Source organism: Notamacropus eugenii, chromosome 3 (assembly GCF_028372415.1).
Source record: "Notamacropus eugenii isolate mMacEug1 chromosome 3, mMacEug1.pri_v2, whole genome shotgun sequence".
Lineage (NCBI taxonomy): Eukaryota > Metazoa > Chordata > Mammalia > Diprotodontia > Macropodidae > Notamacropus > Notamacropus eugenii.
The window spans coordinates 454635849-454652032 of NC_092874.1; the positions used below are offsets into that span (position 1 = coordinate 454635849).

General features: G+C 38.9%; 1 protein-coding gene across 1 annotated transcript in view; it reads left to right on the forward strand.

Annotated features, from left to right (window-relative positions):
- Positions 1–16184, forward strand: part of TMF1 (TATA element modulatory factor 1) — a 29625-nt gene that overhangs the window by 7220 nt on the left and 6221 nt on the right. The window contains exons 6-13 of the mRNA XM_072598706.1: positions 1213–1355; positions 1552–1718; positions 2185–2341; positions 4102–4194; positions 12113–12269; positions 13939–14131; positions 14754–14823; positions 15063–15155. Of these exons, the coding sequence (XP_072454807.1) occupies positions 1213–1355; positions 1552–1718; positions 2185–2341; positions 4102–4194; positions 12113–12269; positions 13939–14131; positions 14754–14823; positions 15063–15155 (1073 nt within the window). The remainder of the gene's footprint in view (positions 1–1212; positions 1356–1551; positions 1719–2184; positions 2342–4101; positions 4195–12112; positions 12270–13938; positions 14132–14753; positions 14824–15062; positions 15156–16184) is intronic.

Genomic DNA, 16184 nt, shown 5'->3' on the forward strand with positions numbered 1-16184 from the left:
CAAATCGCTTAACCTTTATTTGGCTTGATTTCCTCTTCTATAAAATGGGAATAATAGTAGCACGTACCTCCTAGAGCTGTTGTAAAGACAAAATGAAATCATATTTGTAAAATGCTTTGCAAACCTTAAAGCTGCAGCACTACGCATGCACGCGCACGTTATTTTTATCTAAATCATTCTCCCAGTTCATTTTTGATAGCGAATTTCAATTAATTTCATTTCTTATTCATGGTTATTTCTTTTTCAAATTTATATTCATGTACAATTATGTAGAAATCTATAGGTAATATTGGGATGAAATTAAAGATTTGTGACAGGATAATTTGTTCTAAGTAGAAATTCTGAAACTAGAATGTGTCCATTTTTTTGACCACAGCAACTGCTTTACAAAGGAATGATGGGTTACCATTTGGTGTACCCTGATGAAATCCTGACTCCTTAATGGAAAAGCAAGAAGAGCTTTAGAATGTCTTAGTTAAAAGAAATTTTTCAGAGTTTGTGGCAGATGTAGACATACCATTTCTCTGTTAGCATGCTTTAGAGAGAGACCTGAGGTCGTAGAGTTGAAGCTGGAAGGGAGCTGTGAAGTCATCTCATCCAACCCCCGTATTATACAGGTTAGGAAACGGGCCCAGAGATGTCAGGTTATTTGCCCATAGTCCCACAGGTTTTAAGTCAGGTCCTCTGACTTGAAATCCATTATTTTTTCCACTATACTATGTTGTTTGAAAGATAGGATTTGGAGTCAGGAGATCTGGATTCAAATTCTGACTTGAGATTTATGAAAATAGGTAAGTCTTTTAACCTGTCTGGGCCACAGTTTTCCCATTTTACATCATTTGTAAAATAATGATAGTCCTTGCACTTGCACTGACTGCCTCACAGGATTGCTGGAAAAAGACTTTTGTGTACTTTCAAAAACACTATGCAAATGGGTTGTTAGTACTTTATCTTATTCCTGTTTCAGAATATTTATGCTGCCTCTGATCTCCTAAAGCCATGCTAGTCATAGAATATAATACAGTTTGAGGAACCATGTAGGTCCTGTCCGACCTCCTTGTTTTACTATTGAAGAACTCAGATGCAGAGAAGTCAGTTGACTGATTTTCCCAAGATCAAAAGATAGTAATAAATTCACAGGCAGGACTGTGCTAAATGAGTTTTGGAGACCCTTCGTTGCTTTAAGTTTACATGTTTTTCTTTCTCTATTAGGAGAAAAACTTTCCAAACAGCAGCTGCACAACTCTAACATCATTAAGAAGCTAAGAGCTAAAGAGAGAGAAAGTGAAAACCTTAGTGCAAAGCAGAGCAGAAAGATTAAGGAGCTGGAAGAGGAGCTTCAGCATCTAAAGCAGGTGAGGATGTTCATCCGCCAGCCCATGTCCTTGTCATATCGGACCTCAGAAAGGCAGTGATGGAGACGTTCATCAGGCAGTCAGCGGGCTTTAGCTGGGAGATAGGACGTTCAGGTCTTTGCTCTTCATGGGGACTTGAGTTTACCTGAGAATGATATTTACTGAAAGGTACTATTTTTCTGACCTTTTAATGTAGGTTCTTGATGGCAAAGAGGAGATTGAGAAACAACATAGAGAGAACATTAAAAAACTCAACTCTGTAGTAGAACGACAAGAAAAGGATCTCAGCAGACTTCAAATGGACATGGATGAGCTTGGGGAAAAAAACCGAAGTGCTCAGGCAGCCCTGGATAGTGCATATAAGTAAGAAAACACACACAAACACTCCCCTCTCCACCTCTGGGGGTCCCTGGCTGACGTCCCCTAAGAGGGGATATGCCATCTCTCCATTACTACTCTCCAGTTTATCCTGTCTGTACCATGTGTGCTCTTAGTTGTTGCTGTATTGCCTCTTCTGGGGACTTTGTTCTGCCTTGCTTCATACTCCCAGCACTAAGTACAGGGTCTGGCACAAGAGGCATTAAATGCTAGTTGACGATCGCCTCATTTAGTACCATCACAGCAGAACATTTTATAAAGCCATGGCTCTCAGCATTTGATCACTAGTAACCTCTTGTATAAAGCTGTTACCTACACGGGTACTTGATACTGTTTGCAATGGATACGGTGTGCCCATTTCAGGGTTTTTGTATCCACTTGGACATTTGACATATCTTGGATTTGTAGCATGACAGGTTATGTTTTCTAATAATAAAAAATAATACTTTAGAGAGCTTGCAGATCTTCACAAAGCTAATGCCATGAAAGATACGGAGGCGCAGGAGGCGTCTTTAAGTCGCGAAATGAAAGTGAAAGAAGAGCTGTGTCGAGCGCTTGAGAAGGCCCAGGAAGAGGCCCATCGACAACAGGAAGTGTTGGCAATTCAAGTGAGTGTAAATGATGAGCAAAATAATCCTGTCTTGTGATTAACTTGATGTTTCTTAATCTTAAGAACCATGTTGACTAGCTTGATCCAAATATTTTAGCCCCCATATAGTGAAATTATTTATTGTGCTTTTCTTCACAATTCATTGAGATCTGTAAACATATTTCTTTTTAATTGTGTTAAATTAATACAAACTTGATTGATTGAAGTGATGTTTGCTAGTTGCAAAATGAAAAAGCAAATTAGTCTTTCTTTTGTAGGCTCAACAAATGTTTAGAGAAAGACTCATCTTGAGCACTTAAATATCTGTCTTAACCCCTTTTCTGCACTTACACAGCTATTGTCTTAGTTCAGACCCTCAACCCCTTTTGCCTAGATTATTGCAGCAGCCTAAAGCCTCTTTGCCACTCTTGTATATCCTGTACACTGCTGCCCAAGTAGTTTTTCTTAAGCACATATGTGACCCTCTGACATTCCTACTTGGTCAACTCCATTGGTATCTTGTCACCTCTAGAATAAAATTTAAAGCCCTTCATAGTCTGGCCTCAGTCTCTTTCCATCCTCATTGGCTGTATCTCCCCCTCTTGCACTCTGTGATCTAGTCAGATTGGCTGCTGCTTGATTCTTTGTGTGTGACATTCCATCTCTTACCTTGATGTCTTTGCGCTGGCTTGTCGCATGTGCTACAATATACTCATTCCTATCATGACTCAAATAAAATAGTATATTTAAATATTATGGAAAAATGGAGAGTAAAAAAAATTGTATTAAAGTAATAAAAATAAGAAAAAGGAGAAACCTTAAAATAGTTAACATTTTTGTTAATTTTTAAAAAATTAAACTTTTCAAAAATGTATTTTTAAAATACATTACCTTAAGAATTCATATTGGAATCCTACCATATGGTGTGTTGTCATAACAGGAAATTAAGGAGGGTAGCTCTGTGGTATAGTGGGAGAAAGGCTGAATTTGAATACTAGCCCTGCTACTTGCTGATAGTGTGGCCTGTGATAGTGAGGAAAATCGCCTCATTGGCCTTCATATTTGGTACCCTTAAAATGAGGAAGTTGGACAAGATGATCTCCATGTTCCTTTCCAATTATAAATTGTGTGATTCAAGTCTTGGGTCTATAAATATGTGAGTTTGGTCCAGTCATTTTATTTAAAAAACTAGGGATACCTGCATTGCTTGCCTCACATAGCCTGGCATTCATGACGTTCCGAAGTTTGTCCATTACTTGTGCTGTTACTTTTGCTTGGAATGCTCCCCCCCACCCGCATAGAGACCCCTTTATCTTTGCATATTGGAACCCTACCCATCCTTCAAAGCCTAGACTAAATGCTTGCCTGAGTTACCTTACCTAGAAGTGATGGCACCCTCCTCTGTATAATTCCTCTTGTACTTAGTTGGTACCATTGTTCGATGCTTACTTGGTGCTGCTTTGGGTTAGATTGGGCATTTTCTTGCTTTATTTCTCTCACTAGATTGTAAACTTCTTGAGGATACATGGACCAGGACTTCCACAATATCTTAGATAGTACTTTGCACTAGTGTCCTGACTTACAACAGCAGTTAATAAATGTTTGTTGGATGAATGAAAGAAATTAATGCATAAGAGAGCGTAGTAAAAAACATAGGGCCTGAAATGTGAAAGATGAAGCAGCACAGCACACTGACAATACACGCCCAACAGCCATCTAAGTGATTCAAATGCTCAAATGTTTTGATTGTTGATGAGTGATTTTTCTCCTTTGATGTAGGTGGCAGACCTTAGATTGGCTTTGCAGCGGGCAGAACAAGCTGCTGCAAGAAAGGAAGATTATTTACGTCATGAAATCAGTGAACTGCAGCAGGTAAGATGGGAAAGGTGTTTTGCACAAATAACCATTCCCATTCTTCTGATGGTTTTCCTGGGAAGTCACGAGGTGTGGCTCCTGCAGACACTCTTCTTGCCTGTTATAATGACAGAGATCTTAGGAAGATGCATGGCTGTGAGGTCACCCATCTCACTGGGGTGGCACTGGTAGGCCCACCTGGGTCCTGTGATTCCATTCCAGGACGTGGCACTGCTCCATTTGGTTCTTGAAACTTTTCTTAAAATTTAATTTTTTCTATGCTTAAGTACCATGTTTAAAAAAGAGCATTTTCACAGTAGAACCCCAAGAGAAGGTTGTATGTGAACCCATGAGTCTCTCTTCTGTACCACTTGCTTTTTAAAAAGGAAATAATAATTAAACACTTTACTTTCAAAAGTTTATCCATGCCCTGTTTATCCATGTTTTCTTTGGGACTTCATTCTGTTCTCTGAATTAAAAATCAAAGTTTCATTGACTTTCTTTTTTCATCACCGTAGCTGTTCTTCCTCAATTAAAAATAAGAGAAAAAAGTCATAACACTTAAGTGTAGTCAAGCAAAAAAAAAATCTACACAGTAACCACATCAAAAAATATGTCTCATTCTGTAGCTTGAATCCATCATCACTCTGTCAGGCGGTGGATAACATTTCATCATAACTCCTCTGTGAATATGGTTGTTCATCGCTCTGGTTAGAGTTCTGAAGTCATTCTGTATAGTGTTGTCATCTGAATTACTGTGCTGCTTCCGCTCACTTTACTTTTAATCAGGTCATACTTCCCAGGATTCTTTGAAATCACCTCTTTTGTTATTTCTTACAGTGCAATAATACTCCATTATCTATACATCAGTTTGGTCAGCCATTCCTTGATTAAATAGCACTTTGAGTTTTTTTACTTTTCCCCCTTTTTAATCCAACCTTAATCCAACTAAGGAAATTTTCATTTCCTTCTGTTCATTCAAAAAATATTTCTTCTCTCTGAATCCCCGTTCCCCGTCTGTTTTCCTGTTGAGTTTGATGTATTTCTACACCAAAGTCAGCGTCCCTCCTTTGTTCAACCTTCCTTTGTCCGCCTCAGATAAGAATGAGGTTCACCTGATGGCTGCTGCACTCACCCTATCCTCCAGGTTTGTATGTTCTTCTCATATAGTGCAGTATGATATTACCTTGTTCTTCCTATACTAATATATTTTTCTTTTTTCTTTCCTTTTCTTTCCTCTTTTAAAACCCTCAGAACAGAACCAAAGCACCTCAGGCCATCTGTTTTTCTTAATCCTAAATAATCTTTGAAGACATTAAGGTTCTAATAGGAGCACTTGTTTCTCTTCCACTTATTAGAATGTTAACATTGCGTTATCTTTCAGGTTTTGTACATTGCTCAAAGAAGTGTACCATTTTAGCTTTCTCTTGACTCTGATGTTTGCATTTCAAAGTTCTTATTCAGTTCTGGTCATTTGATCAGGAATGCTTGAAAGTCCTTTATTCCATTAAAGGTCCATTCCTCTTGCCTGTTTCTCCCCCTCCTCCCCAGTTGGATTATATGCTCACATTTATAGGGTTGATTATACTTGGTTGTCAGCTTATATCTTGTGCCTTTTAAACAATGTAGGCCAATATCTCCCCCAGTTTACGGTCTGGTGTAATCCCATCGGTGGCTTCTTGTGTTTTTCCCTATGATATGGAAACTCTGAATTTCAGCTGTGGTACTCTTTGAACTTTTTTTTTCCAGGACATTTGCTCAAAGCTCTCTTTTCCACATTACTTAGGCTTCCTCCCCATTATTTCCACCATCCCATTCTAGGCCTAATGTGAAGAGGTGGTCCTCTTTGCTAAGGCAAACCCCTCTGTTTGCACCCTTATCTTGCCCCTCAACTTCTTCTTCAGCAGATTAGCCCCACTTTCATGCATGCATTCTTCAGTGTGCGTATCTTAGGGCTCCTTTCCTGCTGCCTGCAAAGCCATCCATGCCTCTCTTATTCTTAAAAACTTGACCTCACTATCCCTACTAGCTATTGTCCTGTCTCTTCTCGTTTTGGCTAAACTTTTTATACTGAGTGCCTCCACTTCCTCTACTGCTCCTCTAAACATTCTGTGCTCTGGCTTCTGATTCAACTAAAACCACTCTCTACAAAGTCAGTAATGATCTGGCTTAGCCTTTTCTACCTCTTTGTTGCATTGGATATTTTTGATCCCCATCCCCTAGATACTTTTGGTTTTCTAGGTTTTCATGATTCTGCTTTCTCTTGCATCTCCTACCTGTCTTGAGTGCTCCTTCGTTCAATTCTTAGGTCTCACCCATGAACTGTGCTCTAAGGCTTTATCTGGGACTCCTGTTCTCTTCATTTAGCTTCTATAGGTTCAACTAGAATCTCTATGCAGATGATTCCTAGATTTATGTATATAGCCTGACTCTCCTAAGCCTTTCTCCTAAATCTTCACCTACCTCTTGGACTGATATCACATCCTGAACTCAGCATGCTAAAAACAGAGCTCATTTATTATCTTTTCCACTGAAGTGCTCCTGCAGCCCCAAGGCCACATGTGGCCCCCTAGGTCCTCAAGTGCTGCCCTTTGACTGAATCTAGTTTAGATTCTGTTGAAGGGCTGCACTTGAGGACCTAGAGGGCCACATGTGGCCTTCTCATATTTCTTGTTATAGAGAGGAACCATCACCCACCTAATTACCCAGTCTGGCAGCTTCATCATCATTTTCATCTGTCTCACTCACCCATTATATCCAACTCTTACCAGTTCTTGATCTCCACTTAGACTTCGTAGCTTCTCTGAATTCCTTCTATTCAGATATAATCCCATCTTTTACAGGAGGCTTTCCCAGTCTCTTCTGCAGGTAGTTCCATCCCTTTAAGACTATCTTCTGTTTTATATCTTATCATATCTTTCATGTATATAAGTATGCATGTTGTCTCCCCATTGCAATTCTGAGCTTGTGGGACCAAGGTCTATGTTTTTTTGCCTTCCTTTATATCCCTAATGTTTAGGTATTGCCCAGCACATAATAACACTTCTTAACTACTTTTTGACTAATGACATCTTTTAAATTTTTGTTTTACTCTCTGGCTTTAATAGATCTGGATAGTTTTCACTGATGCTTTGTTGAAACACATTGTTTAGGCATTTTTAAAAATCATAGTTTTTAGGGATTTTAATGATTCTTAAATTACTTCCTCTTGACTTGCTTTGATTTGTTTTGGATAGCAGATACCTTATATTTTCTTTTATTTCTAGGAATTCCAAAATGCTTCATAACTAATGAAGGAAATAAGAAGTGAAATGGAGAAAAAATAGGACACTAATGAAAAAAGAGAATTGACCTCACGTACTATGTGTCAGTACATCGAGGACCTATGCTTTCATTGATGTGGGGATTCCAGGGATGTAGATCATAATCCATCTGTATCCTCAAGTTTTAGATTTCATTCTAGTATTTCTTGGTGTCTCATGCAGCCATTGATTTCTGTTTGGTCTTCTCCAGTTATCAGGGAGTCTGTTACTTTTGGGGTAAGGTTTACCACCTTTTTTTCTGAGCTTTTGCCTTTTATCTTCTCTTTCACTTTTTTTAGTGGAATTCTTGTCTTTGTGGAAAGTCCATTAATCCTTTTAATCTTTGTTTACAGTTACGGAGTTATTTTCTCCTTTTAGGTTCAAATTTTGGATATTACTAGGTCTACGATAATTCATGATATGATGGTATCTTCTGTTTGCTTATCTCTCTAGCCTTGGTTCTTGAATTGGGAATTTGTGCTGGAATCACACTCTGCCTATTAATGTTCCTTTAGGTGTGATGTGGTTGTTGATGTAAGACCTGGATCTTAGGGGTTTCACCTCCACCTCTTAGGGGGTGTGCCTATACTAAAAAGCACCAGTAGATTTTAGGTTCCCATGGATTTTTGAACTTTAGATGACTAGATTTTTTAGGGGCCTTTCTGACGTCTCAGGACAGAGTACTAGGAGCCTTGGACCTTAGACCCTTAGGCCTCTTTTTCTTTTCTTTTTATTACTAGTGCTGCTTCCAAAAATCATACTAGCACTTTCATCTGGGAGGAGCCCTCTTCTCATGCTACCTAAGGTGACGGGTGTTTCTGCTTGTGTTGGAAATCTGCCATCTCTTTTGGGTGTGCTTTTTCTATTCACTCTCCCAAGGATTTCTTTTTGACTTGTTGTTCAGTAGTAGAAGTGACTTCACCCAGAAGTCACTTAGTAAAATTTCTCATTGGATTTCTGGATCATTATTTGCTCTGCTATTCCTTTTATGCTTTTGTTGGAACAGGTGTGTGAGAGCAGAGTTGTCTGCCTCCGGGGGGCCAGATTGGCTGGATGACAGTGTACCTTGTGGCTCCCTCCTAAATAGACTTCTTGCAACATTTTTGGAATGAAGGAGAGATTATAATGCCATTTCTTCTTTTGCTAATATGAACCAAAGGATGTTAGCTCTCTTTTAAAAATTTTTTAAATTTATTTTTTTGTTATATTTTGTTTCAAATTATCTCACTTCTGCCCTATTTGACACATGGATGTAGGCATAGATATATAGATACGGTAAACCATGCTGTGCATCCTTATATTTATCGGTTCTTTCTTTGGAGGTGGATAGCATCTTCCTCCATAGCTCCGTTGTAGCTGATTTGAGTATTTACAACACTCAGAGTAGTGTAGTCACAGTTACTCTTGGAGCAGCATCCTGTGTTCTCTTGGCTCTGTCCATGTCATTCTTGAGTATCGCATGCACATCTTTCCATTTTTTTCTACAATGAACTCATCATTCCTTAGAGAACACTGGCAATTCATCCGATGGTAGCCGTCTTCACTGTGTTTTAGAGGAAATGGCTGTGTCACTGCAGAAGGTTTTTTTACACTACAAAACTATTTTAACATGCAAATAGCTGCTATTATCTGTAGCTATCAGCACTGCATTATTCACTCTGTCTCTATTAGCCACCCTTTTATATGTTGTTTGTTTGAACATTCCATGTTAGATAGCTGCAGAAAGGGTGAAACTCAGATTAACTCGTGTTTCTGTTTCTGTGAACTCTTAAAAAGACTTAGATGAGGAGATATGGCTATGATTTGTTAGTTCAACAAATATTTATGTTTTGTCCAGAAGTTTTTATTACTAGATGATGTTCTGGTTAGTAGTGGCATAGAAAATAATGAGATAAATAAGGCAATGCTCACTCTCATGAAGCTTTAAAGTCTACTTGCTGGAATGGGGAGACACGCACACCCCTAATAGAGACTAGAGCTTGGTAAATGAACAAGTAGCTCATACATCAGTCACTTAGTTTGTTAAGCTGAGAGTTGCAAAAAACTGTCTTGAAATCCAGGGAAGGTAAGAAGTCCATTATCAAGTGTGGGAAATCAGCAAAGGAAAAGATACATATAGGAGATAGAGGCAGCATTTAAACTGAATTTTGAAGGTTGGGTACTATTTCAACTAGTGCCATGAAATGGGAGGTCATTTCAGTCATAGGGATTAACATGTGTGGCATTTCCATTGGGCATCCCAGGCATCCCATAGGCACCTCCAGTGCTACATATCCTCCAACAGAGCTCATCACTCTCCCCTGCTCCTCAAACCCACCCCTCCTCTGTACTTTTCTTTCTCTCAGGAGGGTGCAGTGATCCTTCCAGTCATCCACATTCCCATCATTTTACTTTACTCTTCATTTTCCTTTTCTCTGTGTATGGAATTAGTTGCCAAGTTTTATTGATTCTGCCTTCACACCCATTCCCTTCACGTCCTTCCCACAGTCCCCAGCCTAGTTCAGGTCCTCCTCATCTCAGCTGGATTCTGAAGGAGCTTCTTGATTGGTCTACCTGTGTTAAGGCTTTCTGTTTTCTAGTCTATTTTCTGCACAGCCACAAAGCACAAGTTGGACCTTGTCCAATCAGGGGATTTCTTGATCACTGAACTCTGGGGTCTTTGATTGTTGCTAGGATATCTTCTCTTTGGCCCATAATAGCCTGACACCATCCCATCTTTCCAGCCTTGTTGCTTGTCATTCTTCTCCCCAAACTCTTCATTTCCACAGAACTGTGTGCTTCCAGCCTTTGACACAACTCTCAATAACTTTGCCTCGTCTTCCTGCCCTGGAACATACTCTCTTGTCACCTTCACTGTCTGGAATACCTAGTCTTCTGAGTTTTACTCAAGTAACATCTCTTTGATGAGGCCTTTCCTGATTTTGCGCTCACCTTCAGCTCAAAATCATCTCATTTTTTTTTTAATATTCTTATATATGACATGATTATTTAGTAAAATGCAAACTTCTTTAGGGTGGGGACTTTGTCATTTGTTTCTTTGTATTCATAATGTTTGGCACAGTGCCTGAAGTGTGGTTGGTACTTAATAAATATTTGTTGATAATTGATTTTTCTTTTTTTGTGTGATAATCTTAACATTCTTTTTTTTATTTAAAGTTTTGAGTTCTAAATTTTCTCCCTCCCTCTTCTCCCCCCTCCCTAAGATAGTAATCAATTCGATACAGGTTACGTATGTGCAATCATGTCAAACATATATCCATATTATTCATGTTGTAAAAGAAGAAACAGAACAAAAGGAAAAAATGAGAAAAATTTTAAAAAGTGAAAATAGTATGCTTCAGTCTGCATTCAGTTCTTTCTCTGGATGTGGATAGCATTTTCTGTAGTGAGTCTCTTGGATGATCTTGCATCACCGTATTGCTGAGAAGAGCTAAGTCAGTCATAGTAGATCATCGTATGCAGTGCTCTTTACCCTCATCAAAGCACTGGAGTGAAGGGAAGAAGGTAGTACATTTTCTCATCTTTTCTTCAGGTTGAGGCTTGCCACTTTTAAAAGAGGGGATGGCAGTAACATCCTAGAACACACTTCTTCGTATCCTAAATGCAGAGTTGGGCGATTGCTCAGAAACCATCAAATCCAAACCTTTTTATTTTTTATTTATTATTTATTTTTAACACAGTTTATAACAGATAAAGCAATTCCAACTTTTGGTCAAGTGATACCTCTATTTAAAGCATTTACAATATGGACCACAAAAGAATTTTTTTTTTTTAAACATTAACCAGTTGAGACACAACGAATATTTATATTGCTAACTTCACAAGCTCTTGACCTAATTGTCTCCACAGTATTACTAAGAATTAAATGATCCTAACTTATTGTTGTTGGTCTAAAGTCCTATGCCTAATAGCTTAATTTTAGACTTAACCTCGGATGTTCCCCTACCCATAATCTATAATTGAATAGATCTGGTATTAAGCTTACAAACCTTTTGACTATAGGAAATTGCTACCAAGAGTAGGGACGTTGCAGGGATACAATATGTCTCCAACTTCATGTCAGTTCCAGGCAGGATTAGATTATCCACTTGCGTTCAGTCAGGCTTAAAGTCTGCCAGGTGTCAGTGGGGAAGTTGAGTCAGGAGAATCCCACCTCAGCCCAGGCTGAACAGCCACTCTCCCATCCTTCCCTTGAGGATAATTGATTTTTCTTAGAAATGAAGGTAAAGGCAGGAGTGTGTAATGATGCTGAATTGTTGTTGTGGTCATCGTGTTTGCCCTTCATTCTCGAGGAGGACCATGATATCAAGATGATGGCATGATTTGCAGTTGACTTTGATTTGAGTGAGGGAGATTCTGAATAATTGAGGGATTTTGGTCATTGATCTTGATATTCTTAGCAAATTAGTCTAAGTGATACACTGGTACAGGACTTGTCAGTGTGAAATGAGAAAAGGAGCAGCCTTGATAGAGGGTGAGCTCAGGTAGTAATTTTATTTTTTTATTTGAATGTTAGAGTTGTTTATTGGGAAAAGTTGATTTTAATATGTAGAAATTTTCCTGTGAAGTTCAGTAATGTTTGTTATGAATTTTATTTATACCAGTGGTAATGACATAAGAATTTCATAATTTAGAGACTCCAGGAGGCAGACAATAGGAACCAAGAACTAAGCCAGAGTGTGACATCTACCACAAGACCATTACTTCGACAGATAGAAAATCTACAAGCAACTCTGGGAGCACAGACGTTGTCATGGGAGAAGTTAGAAAAGAATCTCTCCGACAGGCTTGGTGAGCAGTTTTGAATTTTACGATAAAGTTAGTAGATTGTATAAGTTTGCGCGACATAGTAAAATGACAATGAACAATGTTGCTGATGTGAGTGCAGCTGCCAGAAGGTTTCAGTTTGCTGCTTGGGCATTGTGCATAGTTTGTGCCAGTTAACAAGGACTTTGCTGGGTAGGAGGCAGTGGTGCTGGAACTTAGGGTTTCTACTAAGGGTGATCTCTAGATGTTTTAGAGCCACAAGAGGTCCACAAGCATCATAGATTATTTTTCTCATTACCATTTCATTTATTGATGCCTCCCATACTGTACCTTCGATCTGTGATCTCAGCAGCATAGCAGCTCCCTGAACCTGTGCAAATCATAGCCCTGAGAGACTTCTCTCTGCATTTTCCCAGAGAGCTGCTACGTGGGGTCGCCTGCCCAGTGCCCCAGAGGCTTTCCTTGGGTGCTTTTCAAAGTGCCTTAAGTTTGCCATTGGGCAGTGTGCATGCTGCCCTGTTTGTCTGGCCAGGTCACCTTCTCTGATCTGAGATGGAGGGACTGAACCTGTGATTCCGCTGATGAAGGAGACTTCTAGAGGAGGTGACTCTCTCTGCGGTGCAGGGTGGGCATTCTCTGCTCTGAGAAGCTAAGGAACTTGCCCAGGGTCACACGGCCAGGTGTGTGCCAGGCAGATCTCAGAGCAAGATCTCCAAGGCTATGAGAAGTTCAGCTTGATTTCTTCCTCTAATACACTTCCAGGTTCCATGTCTGAATTGACTGTTACCTTTGGTTACTGAAAGAGTGAGAAAGCTTTACAGCATTAGTTTGGTGGTATAAAATGGGGCTTCCCTGTAATTGGTATTGAAATTTCATGGCTAGTTGCATTTTAGCATTGCAGTTCATATCACGTGGATGATTTTTTCACATCTCTTGCACTACGTTTTTTCCCTTGAATCTTACTGCTTGTTATCTGTGACCTACTTTTATGCTTGCAGTGCATTTTGTGCACTTGACAGTCAACCTTCTAAGTTGCCATCCCTAGCATCTTATTCTCCCGGCCCTGGGTATGATGAGGCAAGACTTCCAAAGGGCAGGAGAGAGAGAGGGAGGAGTCATGGGAAACTTAGAGTTACAGTCTGACTAATGGAGCTAGGCCTGGGGGGGTGTGGATGGTGCTCCTTTTGTTTTACTTTTGACAGAAGAGTTTTTGTTTATTCATATTCTCTGGATTTGGAAATAACATTGTTTATGTATGACGCATATGTACACGCACAGAAGTAGCATATGTATGCTGCATATGTTATGATGGCACATTTATAAATTAAATGTCACTGTAGCCTGATTATTTGTGGCATTGGCTTTGAGTGGATAGGTGATGAGAACAATTGACTCTGGTGATGTAGAGGATGTATAAAGAGTGGAGGCATTGATGAGATGCAGATTTAGAGCAATAAATGAAGGAAGTACCCTTTTCATAGTAATTGCCTTGGGAGAAGTGTGGTAAGTAGAAATATAATTAATGAATAGATTAACTTTTCTTTGATTTATGGTCATTAGTCCTCAACTAGTCATGCTGTAACTCATATATTTAGAAAAGTCCACTTGCATCTTACATTTTTGAAAGTTAGAATCTTGGTGGTCCAGAAACAAGAGAAAGAAGTGGTTATTTTCTTTCATTTCTTATCATCAGGTGAAACCCAGGCCTCGTTGGCAGCAGCAGTGGAGAGAGAACGTGCTGCTGTTGAGGAGCTGCTTAGTAATAAAGTGCAGGTGTCTTCCATGGAGTCACAGAACAGCATCTTGAGACAGGAAAATAGTAGATTTCAGGTCCAGCTTGAAGCTGAGAAAAACAGACTACAGAAACTGGAGGATGAAAACAGCCGGTGAGCGTCTTCTTTTGGAGTGCAGCTTCTGTTGAAATGTCCGATAGGAAAATGCGAACTTTTGAAAGTTTTTTTTGTTTGTTTAAGGTAGCAATATGTAATCATGCTAAATCCCTTGCTTTTTTAAATCCCTTGCTTTTTATAGAAATAGAGATAGAACCTATTTCATTGATCTAGGCAACTTCTAGATAAAGAAACTCTTTGTGCCAACATAGGTGGCACTTCCGTTGGACCTTATAAGCTTGGGGCATTGCCTGAAGGTTCACTGATGTGCACCTTAGTCTGGCTCTCACACCCTGGATGTGGCAGAATAGGGTCTTCTTGGCTCCACAGCCCCCTCTCTCACTTCCAGTGTAGGTGCTGTCCCTTGTTTTTATGTGTTCATTAATACATTTAGAGAGGGCAGTGAGGTAGGGCATGTCTTTATTTCTGTTTTGCAAGAGTATTCAAAAATACCAGTTGAGTCTTCTAAATAGAGCTCTCATTTTGAGAATTTCAGCTTATCAATCAAAAGTGATTTTTTGCAGACTCACACAAATACTACCCTATAAATAATAAGCTAGTCATTAAATAATCTTTTTTGTTACTGTCTTAATGTTCTCGTTTCCTTCTGGCTTACTAGGTATCAGGTTGAACTAGAAAACCTAAAGGAAGACTTTGGGAAAACCTTGGAAGAGGCTCGGAAAGAAAAGGTAGATCCTTTAGGGCTCTGCTACCCTTCATTGGGACTAGATTTGGGGACTGGGAGGGAGAGTGGGAGGAATGGGATGGAAAATGACAGACATGAAGCTGACAGATCCCTGAGACTCGTTCTGTAGCTGTAAAAGGGTTCTGAGAGTGTCTTTATGCCCTTAACTTTATCAGACTGTTTTTACACAACGTTTTGAGATCTCTTCAAATAAGTAATTCAGTTTTGTTTTATTTTTTTTAGACATTATTAAACAGTCAACTAGAAATGGAGAAAATGAAAGTTGAGCAAGAAAGAAAGAAAGCAATTTTATCCCAAGAAATGATGAAAGAAAAGGTATTACTTTTTGTCTGCCCATATCATTCAATAGGAGTTATGTTCTGTGATTTCATTCCTTTTTTTAAAGAGTATTTGATTTTTTCTAATTATATGTGAAGATAATTTTTAAGATTCCTTTTAAAAAAAATTTGAGTTCCAAATCTTCTCTCTCATTTGTTCCCCCCCCCCCTCCATCCCTAAGATAGGAAGCAATTTGATAGAGGTTACATGTGTACAATCAAATCATTCTTGAATAATTTAAGTATTAGTATTGAAATGTCCTGGTGCATGACCAAAAGTAACCTAGATATTCCTTTGAAAGCAGGCAGGTATTTGTGGAAAGAACCTTGCTTTCAGAGGACTGGGCTCAAATCTTGATTTTACTGTGTACTGTGTGTGGGTCCTTTGGAAAGTCATTTGTTCTTTCTGGTCGTCAGTTTCCTTCTGTGTAAAATGAGGAGGGAGTTGACCTAGATGATCTCTAAGGTCCTGTCTTATTCTGAATCTCGTAGTAAATCCTAGCTGTCAGTGCACCATTCTCATTCACAATATATCCAACTTGAGCATAATTTATAACTTCTTGTATCTGGGCGGTGTGTAAACTCTTCCTAATGAGTGGTATTTCTGTCCTTTTATTATATTGGTAGAACTAGTTGGTGTTATTAGAGGCTCTTAGTAATGAAACTGAATTGTTAACTTGTTGGCTCTGGAAAGTATTAATTTGAAATTTCTTATTTTAATTGAATGATTAATACATTCTTACTAGAAGGTCAGAATAATCAGGCGTATGTGTATTAGCTTTTGTGATTGCTTGGAATTTTAAAGGAAAAACTACTTAAGTAAACTGGCTTATAAGCTTCTAATGTCTGAAATCTTCAGTAATTTGTTTTTTATAAAATGGGTTTGGTTTTATATTTTGTGCTGTCAAAGTAAAACTTTTTATAGTTGGTTCAACAGAAAAAATTCCTTTTTATACCCCCCCTCGCTAGAATGATTATGATATACATAGGTTCAAACCCTGATGTCATATAAGTAACATTTATTTTA